Below are 26,503 nucleotides of genomic sequence, written 5' to 3' on the forward strand. Positions count from 1 at the left end.
TGAGCATCCTTTTAGTCCGTTCAAACCAGCAAGTATCATATTTGCTAAGCATATATTATGTGCCAGGCACTGACCCAGCCTCTCTCATAGAAGAAACTTAAATTCCTTTCCTGCTATTTCCCCTCTGTTGCTGAGTGGGGAAATTACTTCTGAAGCTCTTGGAGTCTAGGGCCACAAGAGTCTCATAAAATCCTGGATAGGTGTGCATTAAAAATCCGGGTTCTCAGGTCTGTGGGAAAGTAAAGAAGCTTCAGAAAAGCTGCGTGGATCAACTGAAAGGTGTTGTGTCTGGAACCAAGGAAGCGAAGGTGGAGTTCTCCAGCACGCAGGAGAAGGTTCTGCTGATTGGAAAACCAAGAAGTCCAGCTAGCACTAGGGCACCTTCTTTTTCCACCTCCGGCGCACTCCTCTCGAGATTCTAGGGTCACTTGAACCACCTGCCACGCTCAAAGCCTCTCTCTGGGCGCTGAGAGGGCCAAATAGAGGAATAAGATACTTGCACCGACCTTCCGCTCCCCTCGGAGGGTGGTGCATACAGTCGATAATGCTAGTTCGCAAGAGCTACACCGGAGCGCAGGGTGGGCTGGACGCGACAAACCAAAGCCGAAAGGCCGGCCACTTAAGCTAGGGGTCGGGGGCCGTGTGGAGCACTGTAGACTTTCCTCGACCCCGCTCGGGCTGCCGGTGAAGCAGCCATAGACCTGCCAGCGCTCTTGAAACGGAGAGACCCAGACCCTTCACTCTTTAAAGCCGGCGCCGGATTCAGCAAGGATGCGGGGACTCGCTTAGCTTCAGAATTTGCCGGAGAGGTAGCCTGGGGGTGGGGAAGGGGCGGGGAGGGGGCGGGGCCCTGGCGGGGGCGGGCCCGCGATGACGTAGGGCGGGCCGGGACGCGCGGAGGCGGCGGCGGAGCCTCCTCCTTCTGCTGCTGCGCCCCATCCCCCAGCAGCCGGCCGGTTCCAGCCCGCACCCCGCGTCCGTGCCCGCACCCCCTCCCCCGGCCCCGCCATGGGCCTCACCGTGTCCGCGCTCTTTTCGCGGATCTTCGGGAAGAAGCAGATGCGGATCCTCATGGGTGAGGCAGATCAAGCGCGCGCGGCCCGGACCGGAGCGTCGGCCCCCGCGGAGTCCTCCCGCCCCCGCATCCCTCCGATCCCGGCTCAGCCTGGTCTCTGACCCTGAGTCACCCACCTCCTAACCACCCCCACCCCCCGCCGGGGTCACTGTTCTCGGGCGGCTCGCGGTCTGCAGCGCCGACCCCGGGGCCTGAGCTTGGGAGCTGCGGGCCTGGGTGGGGTGAAGCTCCCTACGCCCCAGCCCGGCTGGTAAGAAGGAAGGATTCCGCCCTTGGAGACGACTTTTAAAAGGAGCGTGGCCCTCCTTTTATGCCCTTTACCCACTAGCCCTCTTCAGCCCCTCGCCCGCTTTGGGGCTGGAGTTGGTGTTCACCATCAGACCGCCCTCAAGGCCTCGAAGGCAGATAACAGCGCGCACCTGCAGGCGCAGGGGCTCTCCGCCCCCGTCTCCATCGGCTGTCCTGGCCTCTCCCCTTCCCTGGTCTCTAGAGGGCTCCCTCGCTCCCGTCTCCAGCCCTCTGCCCCTCTCCTTTGCAGTTGGCTTGGATGCAGCTGGCAAGACCACAATCCTGTACAAACTGAAGTTGGGGGAGATTGTCACCACCATCCCCACCATAGGTGAGTTCTGAGGCGAGGCCGGGAGGAGCGGGAGGCTGGCGGCAGGCCTTCTCTGGGTCTGCTCGCGATTCTGCCTGAGGCTCTTATCTCTGTGCAGGGGCTGACCCTGACACTAGACACGGCTACCTGAGAAGTGGGTCACAGTTACCTTTACTTGCTGGATAGTGCCGAGGCTGGGTGAATGTGACCTAGCCCCGCCTGGTCTGTGGACTGCAGGTCCCCTGGGGTTCTGTTCCCAGCAGACTTGATCATTTCCTGGTTTTAGGTCTCTGATGACTCTACATAGATTTAGTGAGTTCCTTTCTTTCAGGACTTTGTTTTCATTTTTTTTTTTTCCAATTATCTCCAGGCTTCAATGTGGAAACAGTGGAATACAAGAACATTTGTTTCACAGTCTGGGACGTGGGAGGCCAGGACAAGATTCGGCCTCTGTGGCGACACTACTTCCAGAACACTCAGGTGGGGATGGGGCTCTCCAGCCCCACGAGAAAAGGTGTTAGGACTGCAAAGACTGAGATGTTGGCCTAGGCTGGGCCCCCAAGCCAGGAAAAAAACCCTTTACCTCCTTCTATCTGTGTTTGTAGGCTTGCCTCTACTCGTCCTTCAGAACTGGCATTATTAGTCTTCTGAGACTTAGCCACCCTACACTCTCCTGACAAGCAGGGTTTTGGGTCCATGCTGTCTTATTTACTTTTTTTTTTTTTAAGTTTATTTATTTATTTTGAGAGAGAGAATCCCAAGCAGGACCCGTGCTGTCAGTGCAGAGCCAGACAAGGGGCTCAAACTCAGGAGCGGTGAGATCATGACCTGAGCAGAAATCAAGAGTGGACATTTAACTAACTAAGCTACCCTAGTGCCCCTATTTATTTTATTTTATTTTATTTTATTTTATTTTATTTTATTTATTTTATTTTATTTTATTTTATTTTATTTTATTTTATTTTTTTAAGTAAGCTTTACCCCCAGTGTGGGGCTTCAACTCAACTCCAGGATCAAGAGTCACACATACTACCGACCGAAACAGCCAGGCGCCCTCATACTGCCTCATTTAAGTCTCATCAAGTCTTTCCCTGTTCCCTTGCACCTCTCCTAGCCACACTGCTTGCCTGAGGGCAGAGGCTGTATCCCGGGCAGGGTGTCTCCAGTTTGTGCCAGGATGTTTGCAGAGCCTTGTGAAAGTTTACTAGATGAGGGGCGCCTGGGTGGCGCAGTCGGTTAAGCGTCCGACTTCAGCCAGGTCACGATCTCGCGGTCCGGGAGTTCGAGCCCCGCGTCAGGCTCTGGGCTGATGGCTTAGAGCCTGGAGCCTGTTTCTGATTCTGTGTCTCCCTCTCTCTCTGCCCCTCCCCCATTCATGCTCTGTCTCTCTCTGTCCCAAAAAAAATAAACATTGGAAAAAAAAATTTTTTTTTAAATAAAATAAAATAAAATAAAAAATAAAAATAAATAAAAATAAAGTTTACTAGATGAGAAGGGTTTGGACACAAAGATGGGAAGAAGAAAGCCAGACTAGGGTATGTCCCAGGTGGGAGTAATTGCTCGCCCTTTCTTCCTTCCTTTCCACCCAGGGCCTCATCTTCGTAGTGGACAGTAATGACCGAGAGCGGGTCCAGGAATCTGCTGATGAGCTCCAGAAGATGGTGAGCCCCCAGAGCACTGGGAACTGAGCCCTGGTTTGGAGGCAGAGCTCTGAGATCTCTGTGCCAGTGTGAAAGTCAGGAAATGCCTCACAGGCCTTGAACGTGTTTCTCTTTGTGACACCGACACAAGGAGTATCTCGCCCTGTTTTGAATTTGAGTCAGGTGAAAAGTATAGGACTGACTTTTTCCTTGTCAGGAAACTGACTTCTTATGGCTTTGCCTCTGAGAAGTTGGCAGGGAAAGGAGGATTATATGTCGTGGAGAGAAACTTCATCTTACATTCTTCATTCTTGGTTTTCCATTTGGAAATGTTGTCACTTTGACTAGGGCAAGTCGTTAGAAAAAGGCTCTGGACTTCGGGCCAGATGGCCTCAAGCTGATTTATGACTCTGCATCTTGTGTTCAGCAGCAGACTGCACAATATTACATTCCTCCCCACAAATATGCTGGAAGGTAGAAGCGGGGGCTCCCTCCACAGCAGGGAAGAGGAAGCCTGGAGACCCTGCTAGGGCTCCAGATTCCATCCCCTTCGTCTCTCTCAGCTGCAGGAAGACGAGCTGCGGGATGCGGTGCTGCTGGTGTTTGCCAACAAGCAGGACATGCCCAATGCCATGCCCGTGAGCGAGCTGACCGACAAGCTGGGGCTGCAGCACTTGCGCAGCCGCACGGTGAGGGTCCTGCCTCTCCCAGGGGAGCCACAGGCTGGGGCCAGGAGGAAAGGCATCCCCTTGTCTTCCCTGCTACTGACCTTTCTTTCCTTCTCCCCACAGTGGTACGTCCAGGCCACCTGTGCCACCCAAGGCACAGGCCTGTATGATGGGCTGGACTGGCTGTCCCATGAGCTGTCGAAGCGCTAGCAAACCAGGGGCCGGCCCCTGCTGCCCGGAAGCTCCCGCGTGCATCCCGGGATGACCAGATTCCCGGACTCCTCAGGCAGTGCCCTTCCCTCCCACTCCTCCTCTCCCACAGACACAGGCCTCTGCTCCTGCTCCCGCCTGCATGTTCTCTCTGTCGTTGGAGCCTGGAGCCTCGCTCTCTGGGCACGGAGGGGTCCACTCTCCTGCCTGCTGGAGCCTGTGGAAGGGACCTCCAGGGCTAAGGCCCCTTTTTCCAGAGGAGGAGCAGGGATCTGGGTTTACTTTTGTTTTTTCCATTTTGGGTATACCCTTGGGGCCAGATGGGGAGGGAAGGTGAGGGCTCCGGGTGGTGCTATGATGTGGCACTGGATATTGAGTAATAAATTTGCTGTGGTTTGTACACAGTGTTGTCTGTAGCCTAGAAGCGGGGGTTTGGGGGGAGGCTGGGTTGTTGGGTACAAAGGGACAGTATGACAGGGGGAGGCTCAAAACGCTAAGGCTGCTCAGCCAACCCCTTCCCCCCAGTGTGCACACACACATCACTGCCTTCCCCTAGCTCAGCCTCTCCCTCCTTGTTCTTGAGGATACAGTACTTCGGGGGTTCCAGTGGAGGAGATTCCACTCCCTTCCCAATTCCAGGGGGCCTTTGCTGAGGATAACAGGCTCTACCTCATGATTCTGTAAATCACACACTTCCTGTTCCTCTCCATCTCCTAGCTACTTAGAGCAGTGGCTCTTCATGGTTACTGTGCACATTAAAATTCAGGGGGAGGGGATATTTATTAAAAAGAGGGTCCCGAGATAACCTTTAGAAAATATGATTCATCAGGACCAGTGTGAAGCCCAAGAATAATGCATCTTAAAGATTACCCAGATGATTCTGTCACCCGTAGTCTATTAAGCTTCTTCTGTAAAACATTGGTAGGGCCTTGCAAATTACAGTTCCTCACCTTGCACTGGAACTCTTTCTACCTGGGAAGACAACCCTGCCCTCTACTCCCCTACTCCCACCACGGGGAATAAGAAAGCATATGAATGGAACCAGGAGTGTGGGCTATTCTCCAAGTGTGGTTTACTCTGCCCGTTCTTTGAATCCCAGCAAAGCTTAAGCAAAAACCACCATCACCACCATTATTTCCTCTTGCCTTTCTCCTTTGATGTTGTCAATTCCTCCATGTTCTTCACTGATTTTCTCCATGAGCTTTGTAGGAAATGAGCCCTGTAGGGGCTTTCCCTACAGAGGAAACGGCCGTTGGCCAACAGAGACCCTTTGAGGGCAAGGGCTCATATCCTGAGGGCCAGCACTCGCTGGCTGCCCAGCAGCAGTGCGGCTGGGGATTATGAGGAAGATGCCCAGTGCTCTCCCCATCTAGGGCATTTTCCTTACCCTGCTCTAAGCCAGCCCTTTCTGATTAATACGAGTAATATGATCCTTGCTGGTTATCTGTCTAGGGTTTCCTCACACTTCCTGAAAAGCACCTTCTGAGACATTTTGGCCTCATCCTCCCAAGGGCTGTAAAAGTTAATCGATTTTTCTTGGATATCTTGAACTTTAAAAACACTTGAGTCCCAAGGGAGCCAAGCAGAACTCATTTCGGAGGGTGGAAAGAGGTTGGTTTTTACCCTGCCATTAAAATGAGGAACAGACATGAAGAAGGAGAAGGACTTGCCTGTAGTCATGGGCTATCACTGGTACAGGCCAAAGTTCTGATGCCCAGTCTTCGTTCAGCCAACCTCGGTGCCTGGAGTGATGTGAGGAGGTTAATGCCCAAGGCCCTAGACCCACTTCCTCTGGGCTGTAGATTGACAATGCTGTGCCAATGCCCTTTCCCCACTATGGATGAGAGGCAGCCCTCACAGTCACAATGCTCCCGGGTCACAGAGGCGCTGGGCCCTAGCCTAGCCTCTGCCTGAGAAGTTCCCTCTGGGAACGTCTTCTGGTGGGTACTACAGGCCTGATTCTAGGCCCTATGGCCTGTGGAACCACACCACTGGGGGGAAGGCTGGGCCGGACAGAGTCATCACCTGTGGTGCCGGCCCCATGGATGACGTGGAGTGGACGCAAAGCCCCAAGCCCGAGGAGCTAAGGGTTGGGCTCATCAGCTGGGCAGGATCCTACCTCACTTATGAGACGTATAAGAATATAGTCACTGCTACTGCGAGGGGTTTGGGCCGGAGACAGGTAACAAAGCAAACCTGTACTGGAGCCATTTTTCCCAATGGCCAAGCTCTCGTGAGCGTGTGCGTGTGTCCATGTGTCTGTGTGCGCACACGCGGTGGTGGCAGGGGTACACTCTCAGCCTAATCATCTTCCCAGCCTTTGACATTGTCAGGCTGAGAGCCTCCTACCCCAGGCTTTTGGTCACAGGTCTCCACTGCTCCGTCTCCCCCTCTCTAAACCTGTTCCGAGAGACAAAGTGTTAGCCCTTCCTTCCTAGTCTTCCCTGGCTGCTCTCTTCCTTCCATCCCAATACAGAGTGGTTGCGTCATCACAAAGAGGCGAGATAACAGCCCAGGCTGGAAGGCAAAATTGTGGGCGTCCAAGGGAAGTTGGACAAGTGGAGTGACGGCAAGGCCTATGATTCTGTTCTGGTTGTAGTTCAGGGATGGGGTACTCTACAAGCCTAGGAGAGCTCATTTTAGAAAGGGGTATAGGCAGCCCTGCAACAGTACAACAGAGTGAGGTGGTAGCAAGGTCCTTGTTTAGAACAGGGTTGATCACAGCTGAACCAGACAACTGCATCTCAACTGTGTGTGTTCCCATCCTTATCCCTGGAGCCTGGACCCACCTGTAAGAGGTCTTGCTCTTCTCCTGCCATGCTGGCGAGGTGGGCTTTGGGGATGGGAGTGTGGCTAGTGTGCTCTCCAGGGGCAACAGTGAGGAAGAGGAAAGTAACATTGAAACCAAAACACTTCTTGGAAAATTAGGTATTGAAGGAAGCCACCAAGTAAGAGAGAGGGAAGTTTACCTTCTGGTAGCTGGAAGCAGTAAGCATTTAGAGCTTCTCTTGGGATCTTGAGAAGCGCTCTGATTCCAGGAATAGAGGCCCCCTGAAATCTTTTGATTACTGTTGGATGAGAGGGTGGAAGAGCTGACCGCAAGGAGGCTGATGGGGGGAGAAGGTGGTTGGTCCCAAGGAAGGTTCTAGGGTGATGCCAGGGGTGATGGTGGTAGGGCTCCCTGGCCTAGTCATGTGGCAGTACTGATTTCCTTCTTCCTCCCAATGCCTCTAGACCTGGGAGATCTTGGTGAGCAATCAACACGACGCACAGGCTGTTGTACGACTAAGGAGCTTTCAGGGCCTCTACCTCCTGTGCGAGGCAGATGGCAGTCTATCCTATGGCCGGCCAAGGACCAGCCACCATGGATGCTTCCTACTGCGTTTCCACCGCAATGGCAAGTGGACTCTCCAGTGCATTATTAGTGGTCGTTATCTGGAGTCTGATGGTGAAGATGTGTTCTGCAACTCCAGGGTCCTCTCGGCTTACCACATGTGGACCCCCCGGCCAGCTCTGCATGTCCATGTGATCCTCTACAGCCCCATTAACCACTGCTATGCCCGGGCTGACCCTACCACGGGCCGCGTCTGGGTGGATGCGCCAGTGCCCTGCCTGGAGGAATGTGGCTTCCTGTTGCATTTCCAAGATGGATGCTACCACCTGGAGACCTCAACACACTTCTTCTTGTCCCACTTAGACCGGCTGGCCCCCCAACCCTCATCACAGACAGCTTTTCACATGCAAGTGCGACCTGGAGGGCTCGTGGCACTGAGCGATGGAGAAGGAGGCATACTGTATCCACAGGGCACACGTCTGCTCCTGGGCCTGGGCTCCAGTCCCCATAGGGGTGAGGAGTGGTTCATCCTACAGCGCTGTCCGACGTGGGTCAGCCTCAGGTCAAAGACTCGGAAGTTCCTCTCCATCATCTATGGCAAGTGCTGGGTTCAACACTGCTGTGGAGGGAGGGAGAGCTGGCTGCTGAAAAGAGAAAAATATGTTTGGGATCAGCAAAGATTTTTGAATGTGCTGGGATCCCAAGAAGATCTCTTGTGCCATGGAGCAGGGTGATAAGGCCAGGGTCATGGGCTTTAGGGGAAAGTAGCCTGGGTCTTTCCAAGCTCCTATGGTCCAGAAGGGGATGAAAGCTGAGGGGGGCAAACAGAGGGAACCCCAGCCATAAATCGTGGAGGAGGGGCTGACACTGAGGGTGAGACCAGACTCTCCCTCTGACATATTCTTTCTCTGCAGATGTTGAGGTATATGCTGCCTCTGAGCACGTAACCCCAATGTCCTTGTTCCAGTTTGAATGTGACAACGAGAGCCTCACCCTGCAGCTTCGTGCAGCAAATGGCTGCTACCTAGCCCAGGTAAGACCTTGGCCTTCTGAGCAAGAGAACTCTTGATCCCTGAGTTCTCTCATTCTAGACGTACTTTCTCCTTCTTCAAGGCAAGTGACTAGATGCTGAAGTGAACAATGGAGGCCCATATCAATTTTCAACCAATGGGCCCAATTTTATCCAATAGGGCCTCTTAAAAAAATTTTACTTTCTTGAGGCAGAATTTATTTACAATAGAATGTACCACTTTTAAGCATACAATAAGTTTTGACAAATATATATATACCTATGCAAGTATGCCACAATCACAAGTTAGAGAATGTTTCTATCTCCACAGAAATTCCCTCTTTTCCCTTTTATGTATTCTGTCACTATAGGTTAGATTTGTCTATCCTAGAATTTCATATAAATGGAATCACATGGGGTTGCAGTATGTATTCTTCCATCAGCATAACGTTTGTGAGATTCATGATCTGTGTACCACTGGTTTGTTCCTTTTTATTGCTGAGTAGTGTTCCATACTAGTACTCATAAACACAAACGTAATTTGCTTATCCATTTGCTTGTCGATGAACCCTTGAGTTGTTTCCAGTGTGGGCTACTATGAATAAAGTTACTATGAACATCTGTGTACAAGTTTTTTGGTGGGCCTGTATTTTTAGTTATCTTAAGGCAAGTACCTAGCAGTCGAAATATTGGGTCACGTGATCAACGTGCATTTATATTTTTAAGAAAATGTTAGTTTTTGAAAGGGAGTATGCAATTTTACATTCTTGCCAGTAATGTATGAGGGTTCTAATTACTCCACATCCTCGTCGTGATGTCTGTCTTTTTAATTTTAGCCACTCTAGTAGGTATGTAGTGACATCTTACTGTGGCTTTAATTTGCATCTCCCTTATAATTAATAATGTTGAGTATCTTTTCATGTGCTTACTGGCCATTTGTAGATCTTCTCTGTGAGGTGTCTGTTCACATCTTTTGCCCATCTGTCACTGGATTGTTTATCTTATTATTGAGTTTTGAGAGTTCTTTCTATGTTCTGAAGTCAAGTTCTTTGCCAAATATATGTGTTGTGTTTCCTCCCAATCTGTGGCTTGCCTTTTCATTTGCTTACAAGTGCCTTTTGAGCAGCAAGTTTTTAATTTTGATGAGGTACCAATTTCTCCATTTATAAATGGTTAGTGAGTTTTCATCCCAATAATCACTGCCTGTCCCAAAGTTGCAAAGAATTTCCCGTGTCTTCTTGTAGGCATTTTATTGTTTGGCTTTCATTTTTATGTCTATGATCCATTTTGAAATGATTTTGGAGTCTGGGCTGAGGACTATTTCTCTCCATATGGATATCCAGGTCCCTTTTTAATAGTGGGCTCTGGGAAATAGCAAACTGGGGAAGTGGGAGAGCTAAGGCCACAATACGTTTTCCAAAAAGGATGGGAAAGCATAAAGCATACCCTCCCAGGGTAGGGAGAATGAAGAAAGCTAGTGGGTGGTATGTGGGAAAGGGTCTAGGAATAGAAACGCTGGGAAGAAAGCTGAGATTTTCAGTCCTTGTTTCCCCTCTCTGCTCCCTATCATCTCTCCAGAGGCACCACAGGACAGTGGTAGCTAATGGGCACCCAATGGAGCCTGGCACCTTCTTCCACATGCACTGGAACTGCGGCAGGATTATCCTGCAGGCTCCCAATGGACGCTTCTTGGGCATCATAGACAATGGCCTGCTGATGGCCAAAGCCACCATTCCAGGTAAGCACAACAGCCTTCCTGCCAGGTTATTCCAAGTCAGAGATGCTTTCAGAGGGAGCTGAGATATGACAGAAAGAGCACTGGAGTTGGAGCCAGAAGATTTGGGTCTGTATATTTGCTGAGTCACTGATTTTTTGTCATCACTTGGGCAAACCACTTCTTTGAGCCTCAGTTTCATTGGCTCCATTATCAATGGAAGTGATATCCAACCTGCCTGCCTCACAGGATTATCATAAGGATTAAATAGGCTCACACATCTCAAAGGAAGGAAGAACATCAACATTTCTCGGGTTCCACAAGTGCTTTCACAAACATTTCATAAGCACCTAGCATACAATCCAGCACATAGTAGGTGTTCAAAAATTGTTTAAGTATTGACAACACCTTACAATTAGGGCCCCTCTTCCTGCTTCTATCGGTGAAGGCATCTAGAAGCAGCTCATCCAGATAACTTTTTTCTGTTTCTTTTAGGCCCAAATGAGGAATTTGGGATTCGATTAGCTAACCGTCCCTTCCTCGTATTGCGAGGTCGTTATGGGTATGTGGGCACCTCATCAGAGCACGACCTAATGAAGTGCAATATGGATCAGCCTGACTGCATTCACCTGCTGCCTTGCCGCCAAGGCATCTACCACTTCCAGGGTGAGGAGCTCCTCTTCTTCATCCCTGGGGCAGAGTCTAGCCCTGCCTTGGCCCCAACTCAGACTTCAGGGGCTGCTGATCAGACCCTACTCACCATAAAAGGAGAAACATAGTTTCTGTTTGTTTTCACACTTCAAGACCCCCCCCCCCAAGAATGGGTAAGCAGAACAAAACCCAACCCTCCTGTGTTTCCATAGGGGGACCTGCCAACACAGGCAGGGTAGGGTAGTCAGGGAGAGTTGGCATGCTTCCCAGGAGCCTCCTCAGGCTGTACTGTTGGAGAACTTTGTCCTGAATAGGGCACTGACCTGAGCTCTTCCCTCCTCAGCACAGGGTGGATCCTTCTGGTCAATAACGTCCTTTGGCACCTTTCGCCCTTGGGGAAAGTTCGCTCTCAACTTCTGTATAGAGCTTCATGGGAGCAACTTGCTCACAGTACTGGCACCCAATGGCTTCTACATGCGATCCGACCGAAGCGGCACCCTGTTGGCAGACAGCGAGGAGATTACCAAAGAGTGTATTTGGGAATTTTAGGTAAGACAAAATGGGCAAGGACCTGGAGATGGGGGAGCAGGAACTGAGGGGCAAGAAAGGAAGGGAGGGGGGTGAGAGTGAGACCAAAACACCTCCCCTGCGCTGACGTCTGTCCCACAACTTGATCAATGCCAGACATTTGTTCCAGATATGTGCTTTTCCTCTTAGGGCTTCTAAACCCAGCCTTGCTAGAGAAAAGAGGGGCAATCAGATCTAGATTTCTCACTATTATGCCACACTGACACGAGTGTGCAAGCAAACTTGCAGGGGACAAAATTGGGTGTACTCGTGTGTTTATCTTTCTTTGTTAAGATGCAGTTTTGTCCCATGTTTCGGGGAGACAGGTAACTCTGAGGGTATGCTTTCTATCCCATGCACTTTCTATCCCTACACCCTTGGATCCCTGGGGTGCTAATGGCTCCCAAATATTCATCTGCAGCCTTGACCCTCCTCCCGAACTCTAACTTCATCTCTTTCCAACTTCCTGATGGGCACTTGACTTGACTTTGTCTTGCTATCCCCTCAAAATCAGCCGACTCACCCTCCCCTCCAAAGATGATCCTTCCTGCCCTCCCCATGGCCATCTAGGGCATGGCTGCCCTCTCAAATGCTTCTGGATCAAGACCTCAGCACCATGTCTCCTTCCTCCCATTCATTCCCTTTACCAAACCCTGAAAATTCTTGGGTACTCCCTTAACTATGCCTCTTGAGGGCTTACTCTTTCTTAACTACCTTTGGTACCTTTGGTTCCAGGCTTGTCACCAAAAGCCTACACCGCAGTAACCCCCCGCCCCAGCAGCACTCCCCTGCCTCAGGTCCATCCTATTCAATCTCCTCTCCACACCAAGTTTGCTTTCCTAAGGTGCTGCCTCCAATCCATCATTCCCTGTTCACACCTCTTCAGGATGCCTCACTGCCCTTAGCCCCGTTTCTTCACAGCTGACCTCGCTTTCTCGACTTGGAAAGTTATGAGGATGTTGTAGGAAGAAGAGCTTTGGTTTTGGTATCATATAAACCTGGAACTTTAGGGAAATTGCTTTAACATTTCTAGGCCTTGGTTTCCTTATCTGTAAAGTGAAGAATAACATCTTCATAGGGTGGTATGACGGTCAAGTGACAATATGAATCCAGATATAGACCCCTAATATATGTTCACTCCCTTCTTCCATTTCCTACCAGTTTTCTACAGAAACCTTTTACTATGGCCAAACTGGATGAAATCACACTGGGCTTGTTTTCTTATCTGTTACGTGAAGGGTTTTGATTTAACTAAATTTCTCAGGCTCTTCCCAGCCTGACATTCCAATAGACAGTGTATCATAGTGGTTAAGAGCTCATTTTTGGACTCAGAACTGGGTTCTGATAAAATTAGATTTTTATCGGTTTAACTTGTTTGACCCTGGAAAAATGAACCTCACAAAGCCTATTCCTTGTGGATAAAATGGGAATGTAATATCTATCTCCTGGGATTGTTGTGTTATGTGAGATAATGATTTTAAAATGCTCAGTAAACAGCCTGGCACCTAGCGCATTCTACTCTATCAGAAGTCTTCCCCAATCCTGTTGAATTCTTAGTAAATCTTTTCTGTTGAATTTAGTATCCCTTTGAACTCTGATGCTTTTTTTATGCCATTAATATGATTTAAAAAATAAGTTTTACTGTCTTTTCCTATCAATTAACTTCACATGCATCTATGTGATCCCTCATCAAGAATGGAACAAATCATTTTATTGTCTCTTTTCACAGATGGTCTTACCAGATTTTTCTTAAAAGCCTAAGCTCAGCAAATGACTGACTGAAGCTTTCTATTTCCTCTTCCCTTCCCAGGTCAATGGGATGCTACCTACAGAAATCCAAATCCTCCAGGAGAAACTACTACGCTAAACACAAGAGGAACCCCAGAGTCCAAATCCATGAGAATATCTGTTATAGAACTTTCCCTACCCAGTTTAGCAAAACACCTGTTTCGAGTGACAATACATCACAAAAGGCCACCCCCAAGACCCTGGTGTGCATCTGACTCAGTACAGAATAGGGGTCTGGATATGGGTGGAGACTGAGGCCCCAGACCACTCCAAGTTCTATCCAGAAGAGGCGGCACCAAATGGTAACCAGTTCTTACAATGATCTTTCCCATTCCCACCAGAATCGCTAGACTTTTTCCAGTGATTCCATAAGGAGGCAGTTTTGCCCTGAAGGATTAAGAATCCAGATATGATTAGCTGTCCTTTTGGTTTTGAAAGAATGATTACTAATCCTATGGGCACAGGGCAATGGTAATAACACCTTATGCTGGTGTAGCACACTCCCTCAGCACCACCCTGGAGGTTTACCAATTATCCCACCTTATCATTACCTTTGATCTCATCAGTTGGGCAAGACAGGTACTTTCCCCATCACTGCCCACCTTTTATAGGGAGCTGAAGTGATTTGCCCAAGGTCCCACGACTGGGGTTTCTGACTCAATTTCCTCAACTAGAATGGACTGTAATGTCCACTACTCTTTCCATCAAAACAGAGTTTCCAAAATGACCATCATTCTTGTACTGTCTGTATAACTTTGGCCTTCATCTACCTACCATATGCTCTATCAATGTCTTTATTGACATAGACTCTTAAGTACTTTTCTTTAGAAAGGAATATTTTAATCACTGTCATAAAATGGAAGACCAGAATCACTTGCCATAAATAGAAAGTGACCTTAAAAATAAATACAATCAGGGCCACCTGAGTGGCTCAGTCAGTTAAGCATCTGACTCTTAACTTTGGCTCAGGTCATGGTCTCACAGTTCGTGAGATCAAACCCTGTATTGGGCTCTGTGCTGTGGGCACAGAGCCTGCTTGGGATTCTCTCTCTCTCTCTCTCTCTCTCTCTCTCTCTCTCCTATCTCTGCCCCTCCCCTGCTCATGCTCTCTCTTTCTCTCTCACAAATATAAATAAATAAATAAATAAATACAAAATGATTATCAAATCCTAATTAGATTTCCCTCCCCTGTCCAAGGCTCAGAACCTGTGTTTCCCTTTCCCTCTGTTAAAACAAAAAGGGGGGGTGGGCAGGGCGCCTGGGTGGTTCAGTCAGTTGAGCATCCGGCTTTGGCCCAGGTCATGATCTCACGGGCTCTGTGCTGACAGCTCAGAGCCTGGAACCTGTTTCAGATTCTGTGTCTCCCTCTCTCTCTGCTCCTCCCCTGCTCATGCTCTGTCTCTCTCGCTCTCTCAAAGATAAATAAACATTAAAAACAAAAAGATTAACAACTGTTATAGAGGCACTAAATACTAGGACCAAAATGAAAGCTTCTGTTTGATGCAATCAAATTGAATTGAAAGGGAGTGGAAAGGTGAATAATTTCCTCATTTCTGACTCACTATTATTTAAATTTTTTTTAACGTTTATTTATTTTTGAGACAGACAGAGACAGAGCATGAACAGGGGAGGGGCAGAGAGAGAGGGAGACACAGAATCAGAAGCAGGCTCCACGCTCCGAGCCGTCAGCCCAGAGCCCGACACTGGGCTCGAACTCACGGACCACGAGATCGTGACCTGAGCTGAAGTCGGACGCCCAACCAACTGAGCCACCCAGGCGCCCCATCTGACTCACCCTTATTTAAAGCAGTGTCTACATGCCTCCTAAAATGTTCTCAAATACCAACAGTGATGCCTGACCCCCACTTTGGGGGAATTGCACCACACTATAATGAGTGCCTGGTTTTTAAATCTGTTGAGAAAAGAAGCTAAAACCACAACATGAGAGAGGTTCCATCTGCACAGAGGAAACTGACCTCAGGTTTTTGTAAGTATGTTTCTCCTCAAGAGATATAAAAGAATTTTGTAAAAATTTTAATATAGTAAGTGAAGCTTGAGAACGCTAGAGACTAGGGCATTTGTTTCCCAGAGAACTTTAAGAACAGGCCAAAGATATGGAGTGGAATACACTCTTCAGAGAGATAGGACCTCGGGGGTCATTTAAGGCAGGATTTCTTCCTCATCGTTCCATAAACGCATGTACAAACTCGGATGCATGGGTATGCGTGTGCATGGAGGCACACACACCCCCCCACTCATAGTCTCTTAGGCCCCACTCCCCGCAGGTGGCCATCCATCCTCCGCTTGATCGTGCTTGGCCATGGGGCCTCAGCTGACAGCTCCCTCCATTGCTGACATCAGTCCTGTAGTTGAATGAATGGCTTGTTCGCAGACTGTGCCGTGCAGATTGTCTTCCCACAAAACCTTACCCATTTACCTAGGCCGTCTGTCAGCAGGGCAGAGGCAGGGTATGCTCCGTCCCCCTTGGAATTTCATTCTAGAGCTGTGCTGTCCCATAGAACGTTTTGTGCTGATGGAAATGTTCTGTAATGTTTACTGTCTGATACGGCAGCCAGGGGACACATGTGACCTTTGGGCATTTGATATGTAGCTAGTGGGAATGAGGAGTTGGGGTGTTCATTTTACACAAATTTTTGAAATGTTTTGTTTTTGAGAGAGAGAGAGAGAAAGAGAGAGAGCAAGCAGGGGAGAGGTAGAGAGAGGGAGACACAGAATCTGAAGCAGGCTGCAGGCTCTCAGCTGTCAGCACAGAGCCCAACCCAGAGCTTCAGATTAGTGACCCATGAGATCATGGCCTGAGCCGAAGTCAGTTGCTTAACCAACCGACTGAGCCACCCAGGTGCCCCAGCATTTTACTTAATTTTAGTCACATTACAATAGCCACATGTGGTTGGTGGCTACTTATTGCAGAGCACAGCTCTAGAGTGTTTGATGAAGATAGCTTCTGGATGAGTAGCACTCCCAGATGAGAGAAAACAAACGTGCCCCCACTCCTTTTATCCCGCTTTGTGCCATCAGCCATTATCAGTCCATGCCCCTGCTCTTCAAAAGGGAAAGAATTTGGATATTATTCTTCAAAATATCCCATTCTTCACCCCATTCTCCCCATATTCCCCCTCTTTCTCTACATACCAAGGCTTCCCAGGGGGAGCCAGATTTTTTTTTTTTTTTTTTTTGCAGAGAGACAAAACTGAGAAGATGTGAAACTTACTGCCAAGAAGTTGCAAGCAAACATGCCCCAGGGGTGTGTATAAAGGGACAGAGTATGAAAGATGGCATTTCCACTCTGCTGCTTTGCAAAAAATACACATGCAATTAAGGAAGTAATGTCTATTTCCTTAGATTAAGGAATTACTGTATATTGTAGTTATGTAAAAGTCCCTTATTTTTGGAGATACCTGTTGGGACTTAAAAGTGACATGCCATGATGTACTATCAGTGTGTGTGTGGGCACAATATGAGTGCCTGAGTGTCCACACTAATACAGATACATATCTACATACATATGTAGATATACACCCAGGTAGATGAATATATAGATTAGACAGATTGGGTAGATAGTTCCATAAACATATAGATAAATTAAATAGATGGCAGCTAGATACATACATAGTTACATACATAAAGAGATCATACAGATAGATAGATTGGAAGATAGGAAGATAAAAGACAGCTAGCTAGATAGATAGATAGATATAGAGCAAATTATCTCATTGTTAAAAGTAGGGGTGGGAGTATGAATGTTCATGGGAAAAACACAAACAGGAAGTACTGCTAATTAAAAAAATGCTTTTATTCCTGCCAACTAGAGGCCATTTAAGGCCAGCGTGAGTGGGCACGGCTTTCCCAGACCCTCCAAACAGGTGCCGCATAGAAGGGGCAGTGAGACAGGACCAGACCGGGTCCACAGATGAGGAGAAAGAGTCACAGGAAAGAAGAGGAACCAGTAATCTGCTTGGGCAGGATGATATTAGATCCTCCCCACCCCATCTCCTTTCCACTCTGGCCCTCCTCCCTCATTCCAGGCCTTGCAGGGGTGGGGAGCTGGACCAGAGCAAGGCCGCAGGGGCACCAACACTGGCCACGGAGGCAGTGGAAGGAAGGGTAAGGATGGCAAAGCACTACTGAATCCAGGGAGCTCAGCTGCAGGAGGCAGGTGGCCTGCAGAGACAAAGAGAGGGTGAGTTTGGGTTTGTTGCTGTCACCCCACCCCTCAAAGTCACTGGTGGGGAGAGGGACAGATATCCGTTCTCTACCCTGGATATATACACTCACATCCCAATCCAACCCCCTTTTCCTTCCACATCTGTCAGTGGAAATATAGACTCAGCGGGTGTTAGCATCCAACCTTGTAGGCCATGGAAGGAATGAAGAAAGCTGTATCAAGGTTCCCTTGGTGACCCCAACTGGAGATCCATGCCCTCTTGCGGGTCAAGGAGTAAGCCTTCCCCACACCCTGCAGGAGTGAGGCCTGGCCTGTGGATTCTTACCCCAGCAGGGCTTGAGAGAGGCTTGGGGTGGGTTGTCACTCAGACACCTGTCTGCTGCTGTCCCCCAGCACAGCTGATAGCAGGAGGGACCCAAGGATTCCAGGGCAGGCAGGACTGCTGAAGACACACTCCCAGGGGGCTGCCACGAAAAGCAAGAGGAGACCCTCAGTTGTCAGTGATGCCTCCTATTTAGCAGAACTGGGGCCCCAAGGCTGCCCCCATGCCTCCAACTGTCTCCTGCACAACTCTAGAGGGCACCATTCACATGGTAGACTGTGAGCATGGTGCTTTCTGAAATGTGAGTTGTAGGAACCAGGAGCAGTCAGGAATTGGGAGAAGCAGTGAGCCCTTGTCTTCCCAGTTCACAAACTCCCCTCTCTTCCTGGATACCTGTGCAGAGATGATCCCAGGGGAGGCATTGGGCACAGTTGGTACATGGGAAGCACCTACAAGGTGAGAGTAGATCCACTCAGAAGGAGGAATAGGTTTGGGGAGCGGGGAGTAGCGGGGAGGTTCTAAGAAAGATGGCAACTTCTGGCAGGGATGGGAGGAGATGGATGCTATAACCCTAAACTGCCTTCCTCCCCAAGGCAGGCCCTTGGGAGACTGGGGAAGAAGGATGAAATGTCAGGGATGGTAAACGGGGCAGTGCAGACCTAAAGAGCAGAGACTCTGAATGCTGAGCATCTAACACAGAATCTGACACATGGAAGATGCCAAGTAAATGTTTAGTGGATGGATGGATGGATGGATGGATGGATGGATAGTGGAGGGACAGACAGGTGGGTGGGTGGATAGATGGATAGGTGGGTGGATGGATGCATGGATAGATCCATGCACGCATGGATGCATGGAAGGATGGGTGGGTAGATGAGTGGATGGAAGGATGGATGTGCAGGAAAATTACCTGGAATCTGCATTTCCCACTTGAGCTTCTCTTGTCGGCGCCATTTGGCTCTTCGGTTGGAAAACCAGACCTGAAGGAGAGTAGAACGGTGTAGCTGGCTGTGCCCTTCGCTACCTGGCACCTACTGCTCTCATCACATGTTTCTGGTCTGGACCCAGAGCACAGACCCTTCCTCAGACCTGATGTCCCTCCTCCCTGCTCTGGCCTTTGTTCTCTGTCCCCCTCCTCACTTCAAAGGCTTGGAGTGGGGAAGAGAAGAGAGGAATCGGCAGAAGGAGAACAAGGAGGGTCTTGTGTCTGACTTTTTCCTACAAACCAATCTCTTTCCACCTTTTCCCCGCCATCTGCCCCTCACCAGAACCCAAAACCACCTCAGCACAGAGTCTTTGTTCTTGCGTTTTGTGCACCTTGTGTGGCAGAGTTCACTCACCCTCACCGTGTCCTCAGGCAGAGAGGTGGCAGCGGCCAGCTTTCCACGGGCCACTGAATCAGGATACTGCCCACGCTGGAACTCTGCAGAGATCGAGGCTCAAGTAGTAAGGTCACAGGGAGAGGAGCAAGGCATGGATCTCCCCCTCAGGCCCCATTCCCACCTGCTATGACCCTAAACTACCCTCCTCCTTAAGGTAAGGCCACCCACAGCCTCCGCTTCTCAGCCTTTGCCCACAGGCCACAGGGCCGTTGCCTGTGTCACACCAAGCACCCTTTCACCTGCTGTCTGCCCCAGCCCTGGCACCTTTCTCCAGAGCCTCAGCTTGGCCTGGGGAGAAGATGGTCCGATTCCGGTGGCCAGTCCCTGGGTGGGGACCCCGAGGAACCTCACAGCCACTGCGGGGAGTGTGAGGAACTGGAGTCAAAACATCTGTAAAGGGGGACAGTGGCTTGTAGCGGTTTGTGATGTTTCTTCTCATCAGATGGGGTTCCCAAGGCCCTGGGGCTATGGATAAGGGACAACATGGATATAAGAGCAGAGCCATGCTCGTAGGGCGTTCACAATGTCTTGGAGGTTACTAAAGGGGCACTTAGTGGGAGGCACTCCCAATGCCATGGTTGAGTGCATGCTTCGTGTTTGGGGAAACAGCAGCAAGGTTGGCCCAGGTTTGCATGATTCCACAGAATGTGAAGAGCACTCTGAGAGGCTGTGCATGAGGCATAGGGAGGGTGTGGGAGGTCCAGCCCTGCTTCTTCCTTGGCAGATCCTGTGAACCTAGGGGCCAGAGGACCTGAGTTCTGTCACAGGACCTGCCAACAACTAGCTGGTAACCTTGGGTAAGCCATTTCTCTTCTCTAAGCTTCAGTTCTTTTCTGCCAGGAGAGAGCAATACTCCTTGCCAGGCCCTCCTTATTGTCTTGTTGTCAGTGAGGGTGATCCAAGAAAGAACAAGAAAGGGCTTTGCCAAATGTAAGATGCTTATGTTTGCTCTGATCATCCCTGTAAAATGCTTACGTTTGCAGCTCCAAGACCCACCTGGTGACCTGAGCTGTGCCCAGGGCAGTCGGTGGTCCTCCTGTAGTGCCCGCAGGACTCGGTTGATGGAAGAGACCTGCGGGTGTCAGGGTGTTGAGAGGGGAGGTGGTGCACAGACCCAGGGTTATATCCTGAGGATGTTTCCCCAGTAGCCTTTCTCTCCTCTGTCCTGGCCCACACATCTTTCCCAGGGAAGCCTCCTTTCTTCTCTCCTATCTCGCCACTCCCACTTTACAGAAGGGGGCCCAGCAACCCTGCCCTGCCAGGCTGGAATGGCCTCATTGCCAAGTAAGAAGGGATCTTCTTCCCAGACGGCCTGTTCACCAGCCTTGGTGCAGGGAGGGGAGGGCACTTACACTGGGAGTCTTGTCCTGGGTGCAAAGCCCTTCAGCACAGAGCTGGCGTTGGATCTCCCAGGCAAAGAGGGCAGGGCGCTCACCCTTCAGCTGGGCAATTCGAGCCACCACAGGGGGTGTGGCCAGTCGGGGTTTGCTGCCCCCAATCCCCTTGGGCTCCAAGACACCTGTGCGGTAGTAACGCGCTAGGATCTTGCTCACACAGCCATTAGATACCTGGGTCAGATAAGAAGCAAGGACAGATAAGGCATGATGGGCAGAGGGTGAGTGTCCCTAGGGCAGCAGGAGGCTCCAAGGCAAAGTGAGACTTACTGGACCAGGCTGCAGAGTTAAGAATTCAGCCTCACCTTTGGGAGCCTGAAGCTCCCCATCCCAGGCCCCAAGAGGGTCTTCTAGGAAGTAGCCCAAGCCTTGAAAGCCTTCAGAGTCTGCCACAGCCTCAGACTTGCCTTAAGAGGGTGCTTTGTTCCTGCTTCTTGTCCCCATCACCTGGTAAAGCATACTACCTTAAGGCTCCGTGAGATGTCGCAGGGCCGCATCCCGCTGACTGCCAGCCGAACAATCTGCTGCCGGGTGTCCAGGGGCAGGGGCCGGCCGTTCACAAAAAGCCCCCCCAGCTGATTCACACTGCTGGTCCCTGGACATGAGAAGCAGGCATCCACACATCTCCCCTCTCCCCTGCCCACCTGTGGCAAGGAGGACCCTCTTGGGGAGGGTTACTCAGGTCCCTCAAGTCTGGTTTCCCACCACACAGCAAGTCCTGTCCCCAGGGGACTGCTCCCCTTCTGCTCCCAGGGTCCCCCAGCTCTCACTTTCTTTGGGAGGTGGCTCATAGTTGAGTCTTTGCTTTGGGGCCATTTGCACTGACCCCACTGATCTAAGGGAAGCAGGGTGGAGCAGAGAGGGAGTGACTGAACCAAACTCCCCCAGAACACTGGCCAAGGGCATGGAAACCATGTGGATGAAAGCAGGGCCCTGAGATATACCTTCCCTCCTTGCACCAACCTGTTCTTCCCACTTCTCCCAGGTGTCTTACCATCCTGTGGCATGTTCCAGGCTGACACTTCTCACAGAAGGGCAGGAACTGGGAAGACTGGGGAGAGGGGTTCCTCCTGGGAGCTCCTTCTTTGGTCTTGGAGCTCGGTCTACAATGATTGAGGTTATTTGGGTGAAATCTCTTGCTCAGAACCGTCTTGGGTTGTAGTGTTTTGTGATAGAGGGCCACGTTTCTAAAATTTGCCAGAAGGTTGGCTGAGAAAATCCAAATTCTCTTTACTTATGCCCTTCTGTGATGAACTAATACATCACAGGGCCAGCAGAGGACTGGATCTTTCTGGGTGACCTGATAAGGGCCTGGAGGGTGAGAGGGTTCTCACTTCTCACACATTCATTATAAGAATTCAGGGAGGTGGAAAAGGATTATGCTCCCAAACGCTCATGCCTTTCCCTTTTGCAAATGGACACCTGTTGTCTCTGATCCCTCAAAAGCCTTCTCAGCACTTTGGCCTCCTAAGTTCAGTCTCAATAGGGTCAAAACCCAAACCTTAGAATATTCTGCCTAGCCAGAAGAGGGCAACCAGTGACCAAAGATCCCAATTGCCTTGGTCTGAGGTTAGAGACCAGGTTCAAGACTCTGCCTTCACTATCAGGAAGCTATTAAGGTTAGTTTCTCCAAACCACCAACCAGAAAGCTTTCCTCAGAAAACTTCCCCTGGGAGGTCTTGCTCCTGACTCTTTTTGTACTCTCCAGGGACCTCTGGGGAAACACAGGGGCTCCGTCCTACCCCCCCCCCCCACCCTGGGGAATCGAGGTTCTGGTTCCACCCACTGGAAGTATTGACGAACAAGCATGAATTCCTGGCTTCTCTCAGAAGACACATCTCCTGGCATCTTCTAACCTGCTGGGGTTGTTGTTCTTATTAACTCTGGAGAGTTCTAGATCTCACAGAGAAGGAGCTTCACTCTCAGAGACCAATTCCTTGGGATCAGACACTCACTCATTGAACTAACACTTATGGAAAGCATGTTGAAGGCAGAGAGCGAGGCATAGGAGAGAGCTGCATGGTGACACAATACATTGTGAGCACAGGAGAATCTCTGAGCAGCAATGGACGCTTTGTCTCTCTTGCTTTCCTCAGCAAGTAACAGGAGTTGAAACCACCTCTTTTCATGCCTGGAACCCTGGCAGGGCTAGAGGTCACCCCAGGAAATAGCTTGTGCATAGAACTTTCCTGTAATAACTATGCCATCTTGGCTCAGTTAACTAATCTGCAATTATTTGCTGAATAAAGTATTAACCATCAGCACATTGCTGGTTGTTCAGGATGAAGGGAGTGAAAAGAAAGGAACAAGGGTTTTGCCCGCCAAGAGATTACAGTGCAGCCGGGAAGAGGAGAGAAGCGCAGGGGGGAAACAGGGAACTCACAGATTATGGCATCCGGAGCCGCTTTTCAACTCGGTGGCTGAATTGGCTTTTACTCACTCCTCTCCGGACAGGTAGAGACACATTCCCCTTTGAGCTCTCATCTTTCCAGAAAGTCAGGAAAGAAGGCAGAGATCTTTCCAAAAATAAAGCCGAGGCACTGATCGGCATTCCCACAAATCAGGGACCACCCAGGGAACAAAACTCAAGGAGGGTTAGTTAGAAGCCAGTCCCTCACCAGAAGACAACATTTCCAACTCCTCATCGTAGGGCTCTTTCTCTGCCCCCAACCCTGCTTCCCATAGGTGCGATTGCCAGCTAAGCAATGGAGAGAGGAGAGTCAAGAATGCAAAGGGCTCTGTCGGGGCAGTGGGATATGGGAGCTCAGGATACCAGCCAAGCCTTTGAAATGACTGTGTGCCCTCTAAGTGACCAGAGCTCAGAGGAGGAGTGGGGACTCAGGTTCCATATCCAAACTTAAATCATCTCCAAATGTAAAATTCACAAACAGAAACCCCTTTCCCAACAGCCACCCACTCCTTCCCAGCACCCATAATAACTTGTCTGGGAAAAGAACTGGTGCTCACAAGTTGGAAAAGCAGGGTAGGAGTTGGAGAGGCAGGAAGGCGCTAGGCTGCAAAGACAGAAGGGGAGAGAAGTTGGCTTGGTCACACAAAGACATGGAGACAGCATGGGAGGCAGAGCAGACAATGAGCCTGTAGGTGAGCTACCTGTGTGGAGGCAATGAGGTGGGTGCTTCAGTGGGAGGGTCTCAGTCTCCTGTGCTGGGCTCCTGAGACCCCTGCAGGTTCCAGGGGTGATGGTGGTCTGGTCCTAATAACAGCCTCCACTCTGCTCCTGCTTCAGTCCTGCCAGGGGGTCCAGAGCTACAGAGATCCCGTGCTCAGGAACAGAGGGTGGCCTTCTGGGAGCAGCCAGTGATGTCACAAGCCATGAGCAGAGGAGAGAGGAGGAGGGAGGTGTGCATGGGGCTGACAGACACCGGCCCCGAGGCAGAGCAAACCACAGCCACTGACCCATTCTGTCCTTCCATGGGAAGTCCTCAGAGCCCACCTTGTGTTTACCTGCCACCATAAAGCAGGGACAGAGCCATCTTCCATGCAGGCCCCCCTGGACCCAGAGTGCACCCACTCAGGGGCCAGTACTCCTGAAGGGAATGGAGAATATGGAGATGGGGGAATTTCAGACTATATCCTCAAGGCTTGGACTTCACAGAAGCCCGAGGGTGACTTCCAGAACCACAGACAGCTTCCCAGCCAGAATGCACACGCCAGGGGTCTGGGATCAACTCCTGGGTCTTGTGTGTATTACTAGCAAAGATAAATGGGTATATAGACTGATACCAAATACTGGCCAAGTTGACCTCTAACTCTCTGAGAGAACGATGGTACATGTAGAAAAGCACGTGTCACACAGCACCAGCTCTCTCCACAGAGCATCTTCACCAATGCTCCAATTGGCTCCTTGACTGAGGTGACACCAAGGGTGAATTTTTGCCTAGAAATAGGGGGACCCTCGACTCTAGAACCCTGGCAACAGTGGTGATGGTAATGAGCCTCTAAGGGTAGTTAGGATGCAAGTGGGGTGTTTATGAGGAGGAATGCAGCTTGGTTTTTATTCTCTCCATCTCTAGATGTCACCAGGCTCCATTCTACTAGGGATTTGGTGCTATTAAACTCTATGTTATAAATGACACTCCTGTTGCCACAGAGGACACCAAAGGTTATCTGGATCATTGTTGGGGTGGGGGAAACCAGTAGTTGGCTAGGTGGTTCTTCTGGAGCGGGATGCTGCAGGTGAAAGAAACACAGCCCTAGCAATGGAAGCTTCATGGCCACCATAGTTTTGGGCAGATCCTTCATGAAGGAATCAACGTGGGAAGTCCTTTGGGTCCATTCCACACCTTGGATTCTGTGAAACCCTCTCAGAAGTCAGGCTGAAAGTAAGTAGGGTGTAGGGCAATAAGAGTAGCCCCAGAGGGTGGAAGAATGGATTTCGCTGGCCAGTGCTCTGGTTTTGGGGAGGAATGGGGTGGGCTGTTGTACATTCAGCTTGATCCTAGGATTGAGAACACTTGTTCTCAAAACAGGGCCAAATGTGTCACAGAAATGGATTTTCTGTCTTACCCCCATTTGTACTCCCCTCCTCTTCCAGCCTCCTTCAGCACCCTCAGGCTGGCCTAGAGCCCCTGGCCATGGGGGGAGACTGTAGCACGTGACTTTTGCATCGTGGGTAGGACAGCACATACTCTAGTGCCCACAGAGCCCATTCAATCTCTGGCCAGCTGGGTCGGCTGCTCACTCTATTCAGCCATGCCTGGGTGAGAGAGGGTCCCATGGAAGTCCTGCCCTTAGTCCTCCTTTTCTGCCTCATCCCTTCCCCCCACATCTGCCCCTGATCTGGGGGCACAAGTCTCCAGGTCCTGACCCGCTATTCTCATAGACAGCTGCATGAGGGTGGAGATAGGGGTATCAGGGGGAGAAGGGACAAGCCCTGGCAGATGGTGGCAGCGATTTCCCCCATAAACTACCCTCTCCCCCCCCCCCCACCTTTACAACACGCTCTTGGGTCTGAACAAACAGAGTCTTTCGACCCAGAGATGATGAGGGGAGGGAAAAGAGAGGAAGGGCCCTGGCAGGGGGGCCTAGCCTGCCCAAAGGCTCAGCCACTCAGCCCTCTGCCCAGCGCACCAGACTGTTTGAGGAGCAAATATCTGCCCTCACCGTCTGACTCTCTCAACCTCCCCCACCAGGTTTGGGGCTAATTGTCCCTCATTAGCTAGGCCCAGGCTGCTACCAGCCCCCGCCATCTGCTCGAAATTATACATTAACTCAGAGGTCTTGCCACCCGCCAGCCAGGCTGTGCGCCCCTCTCCAGGCCACCCGTGGCCATTCCAGCCTGTCCCTCACCCTGATGCAGAGCCCCAACTGCTGGCTTCTTCTGCCCTCAGGACCTCTGAGTATAAAGCCCAGTGGCTGTGGGAAAAGATCTGTCCTCAGGAGAGGTGGCAGGAAGTCCCCCTGCCCTCCTCGAGGGGCCAGAAGACAAGACAGGCTCGTGCGTAAAGCTGGAGAGGGCAGGGCGCAGCCAGTGCGGAGTCCGGGGCGGGCGGGCGGCTTTGGTCTGACGCCTCACCGGGGGTTTCTGGCACTCACGGGGGGAGGTGATACCAATTCCAGGCTGTTTCCACCCCTCTCTGTGGCATCTGTTAGTAGGCTGTGGGGTTCTGTCTCGCATCTTCCCTCTCTCCAGCAAGCACCATCTCATACCAACCCTCAGCTTTCCAGAGCGCACTGTTAACCGCCACCTCTCCAAAATCCCTCTCTGGCAGCGCTTGCCTCCTGGTTTAAGGTCACTAGTTTCCTTGCTACAAAAACATGGGGAATCTTCAAGTGCTCTGGATATTCCTAGGCTTGACATTGAATTTGCAACCCCTCTTCACCCTCAAAACTTGATGTAGTCATCCTGCTCTCCCCACCCAGACCCTGCTCTTTTTCGCTCAGTTTCTAGAACGCTGACTATCTGGCTCCCTCCCTCCCAATGCGCCTGGGAGGCAGTGAAGAG

At 50.6% G+C, this 26,503-nt stretch overlaps 3 protein-coding genes across 3 annotated transcripts; 2 read left to right on the top strand and 1 right to left on the bottom strand.

Moving 5' to 3' along the window:
- The first annotated feature begins 890 nt into the window (after nt 1–890).
- On the top strand, nt 891–4,591 carry ARF5 (ADP ribosylation factor 5). Its single transcript, XM_047848874.1, has 6 exons — nt 891–1,075; nt 1,614–1,694; nt 2,044–2,153; nt 3,263–3,334; nt 3,877–4,002; nt 4,105–4,591. Exons 1-6 carry the CDS (start codon nt 1,009–1,011, stop codon nt 4,189–4,191), a joined length of 543 nt encoding a protein of 180 aa, XP_047704830.1. The 5' UTR covers nt 891–1,008; the 3' UTR covers nt 4,192–4,591.
- A 1,490-nt stretch (nt 4,592–6,081) lies between these two features.
- Nucleotides 6,082–14,028, top strand: FSCN3 (fascin actin-bundling protein 3). The gene is made up of 7 exons (XM_047848873.1): nt 6,082–6,373; nt 7,426–8,122; nt 8,440–8,558; nt 10,113–10,272; nt 10,744–10,914; nt 11,243–11,448; nt 13,277–14,028. The coding sequence occupies exons 1-6, from the start codon at nt 6,233–6,235 to the stop codon at nt 11,446–11,448; spliced, it is 1,494 nt and encodes a 497-aa protein (XP_047704829.1). The 5' UTR covers nt 6,082–6,232; the 3' UTR covers nt 13,277–14,028.
- A 3,171-nt stretch (nt 14,029–17,199) lies between these two features.
- PAX4 (paired box 4) lies at nt 17,200–25,748 on the bottom strand. The gene is given in 12 exon segments (XM_047837512.1): nt 17,200–17,421; nt 17,423–17,436; nt 17,766–17,904; nt 18,156–18,211; nt 18,673–18,742; nt 19,103–19,185; nt 19,409–19,534; nt 20,141–20,216; nt 20,497–20,712; nt 21,003–21,182; nt 21,533–21,725; nt 25,663–25,748. Coding segments are annotated over 12 exon segments (1,461 nt in total).
- Nucleotides 25,749–26,503: the final 755 nt, after the last annotated feature.

This window comes from Prionailurus viverrinus, chromosome A2, assembly GCF_022837055.1.
Source record: "Prionailurus viverrinus isolate Anna chromosome A2, UM_Priviv_1.0, whole genome shotgun sequence".
Classification (NCBI taxonomy): Eukaryota; Metazoa; Chordata; class Mammalia; order Carnivora; family Felidae; genus Prionailurus; species Prionailurus viverrinus.

What these genes read in the sequence shown, in the direction of transcription:
- ARF5 (XM_047848874.1), top strand. Translation starts at nt 1,009, where the DNA reads ATGGGCCTCACCGTGTCCGCGCTCTTTTCGCGGATCTTCGGGAAGAAG. An exon ending in GCAGATGCGGATCCTCATGG is followed by an intron (nt 1,076 to 1,613) that starts GTGAGGCAGATC and finishes TCTCCTTTGCAG; the next exon opens with TTGGCTTGGATGCAGCTGGC. An exon ending in ACTACTTCCAGAACACTCAG is followed by an intron (nt 2,154 to 3,262) that starts GTGGGGATGGGG and finishes CTTTCCACCCAG; the next exon opens with GGCCTCATCTTCGTAGTGGA.
- FSCN3 (XM_047848873.1), top strand. Translation starts at nt 6,233, where the DNA reads ATGGATGACGTGGAGTGGACGCAAAGCCCCAAGCCCGAGGAGCTAAGG. An exon ending in GTTCCTCTCCATCATCTATG is followed by an intron (nt 8,123 to 8,439) that starts GCAAGTGCTGGG and finishes CTTTCTCTGCAG; the next exon opens with ATGTTGAGGTATATGCTGCC. An exon ending in AGGCATCTACCACTTCCAGG is followed by an intron (nt 10,915 to 11,242) that starts GTGAGGAGCTCC and finishes TTCCCTCCTCAG; the next exon opens with CACAGGGTGGATCCTTCTGG.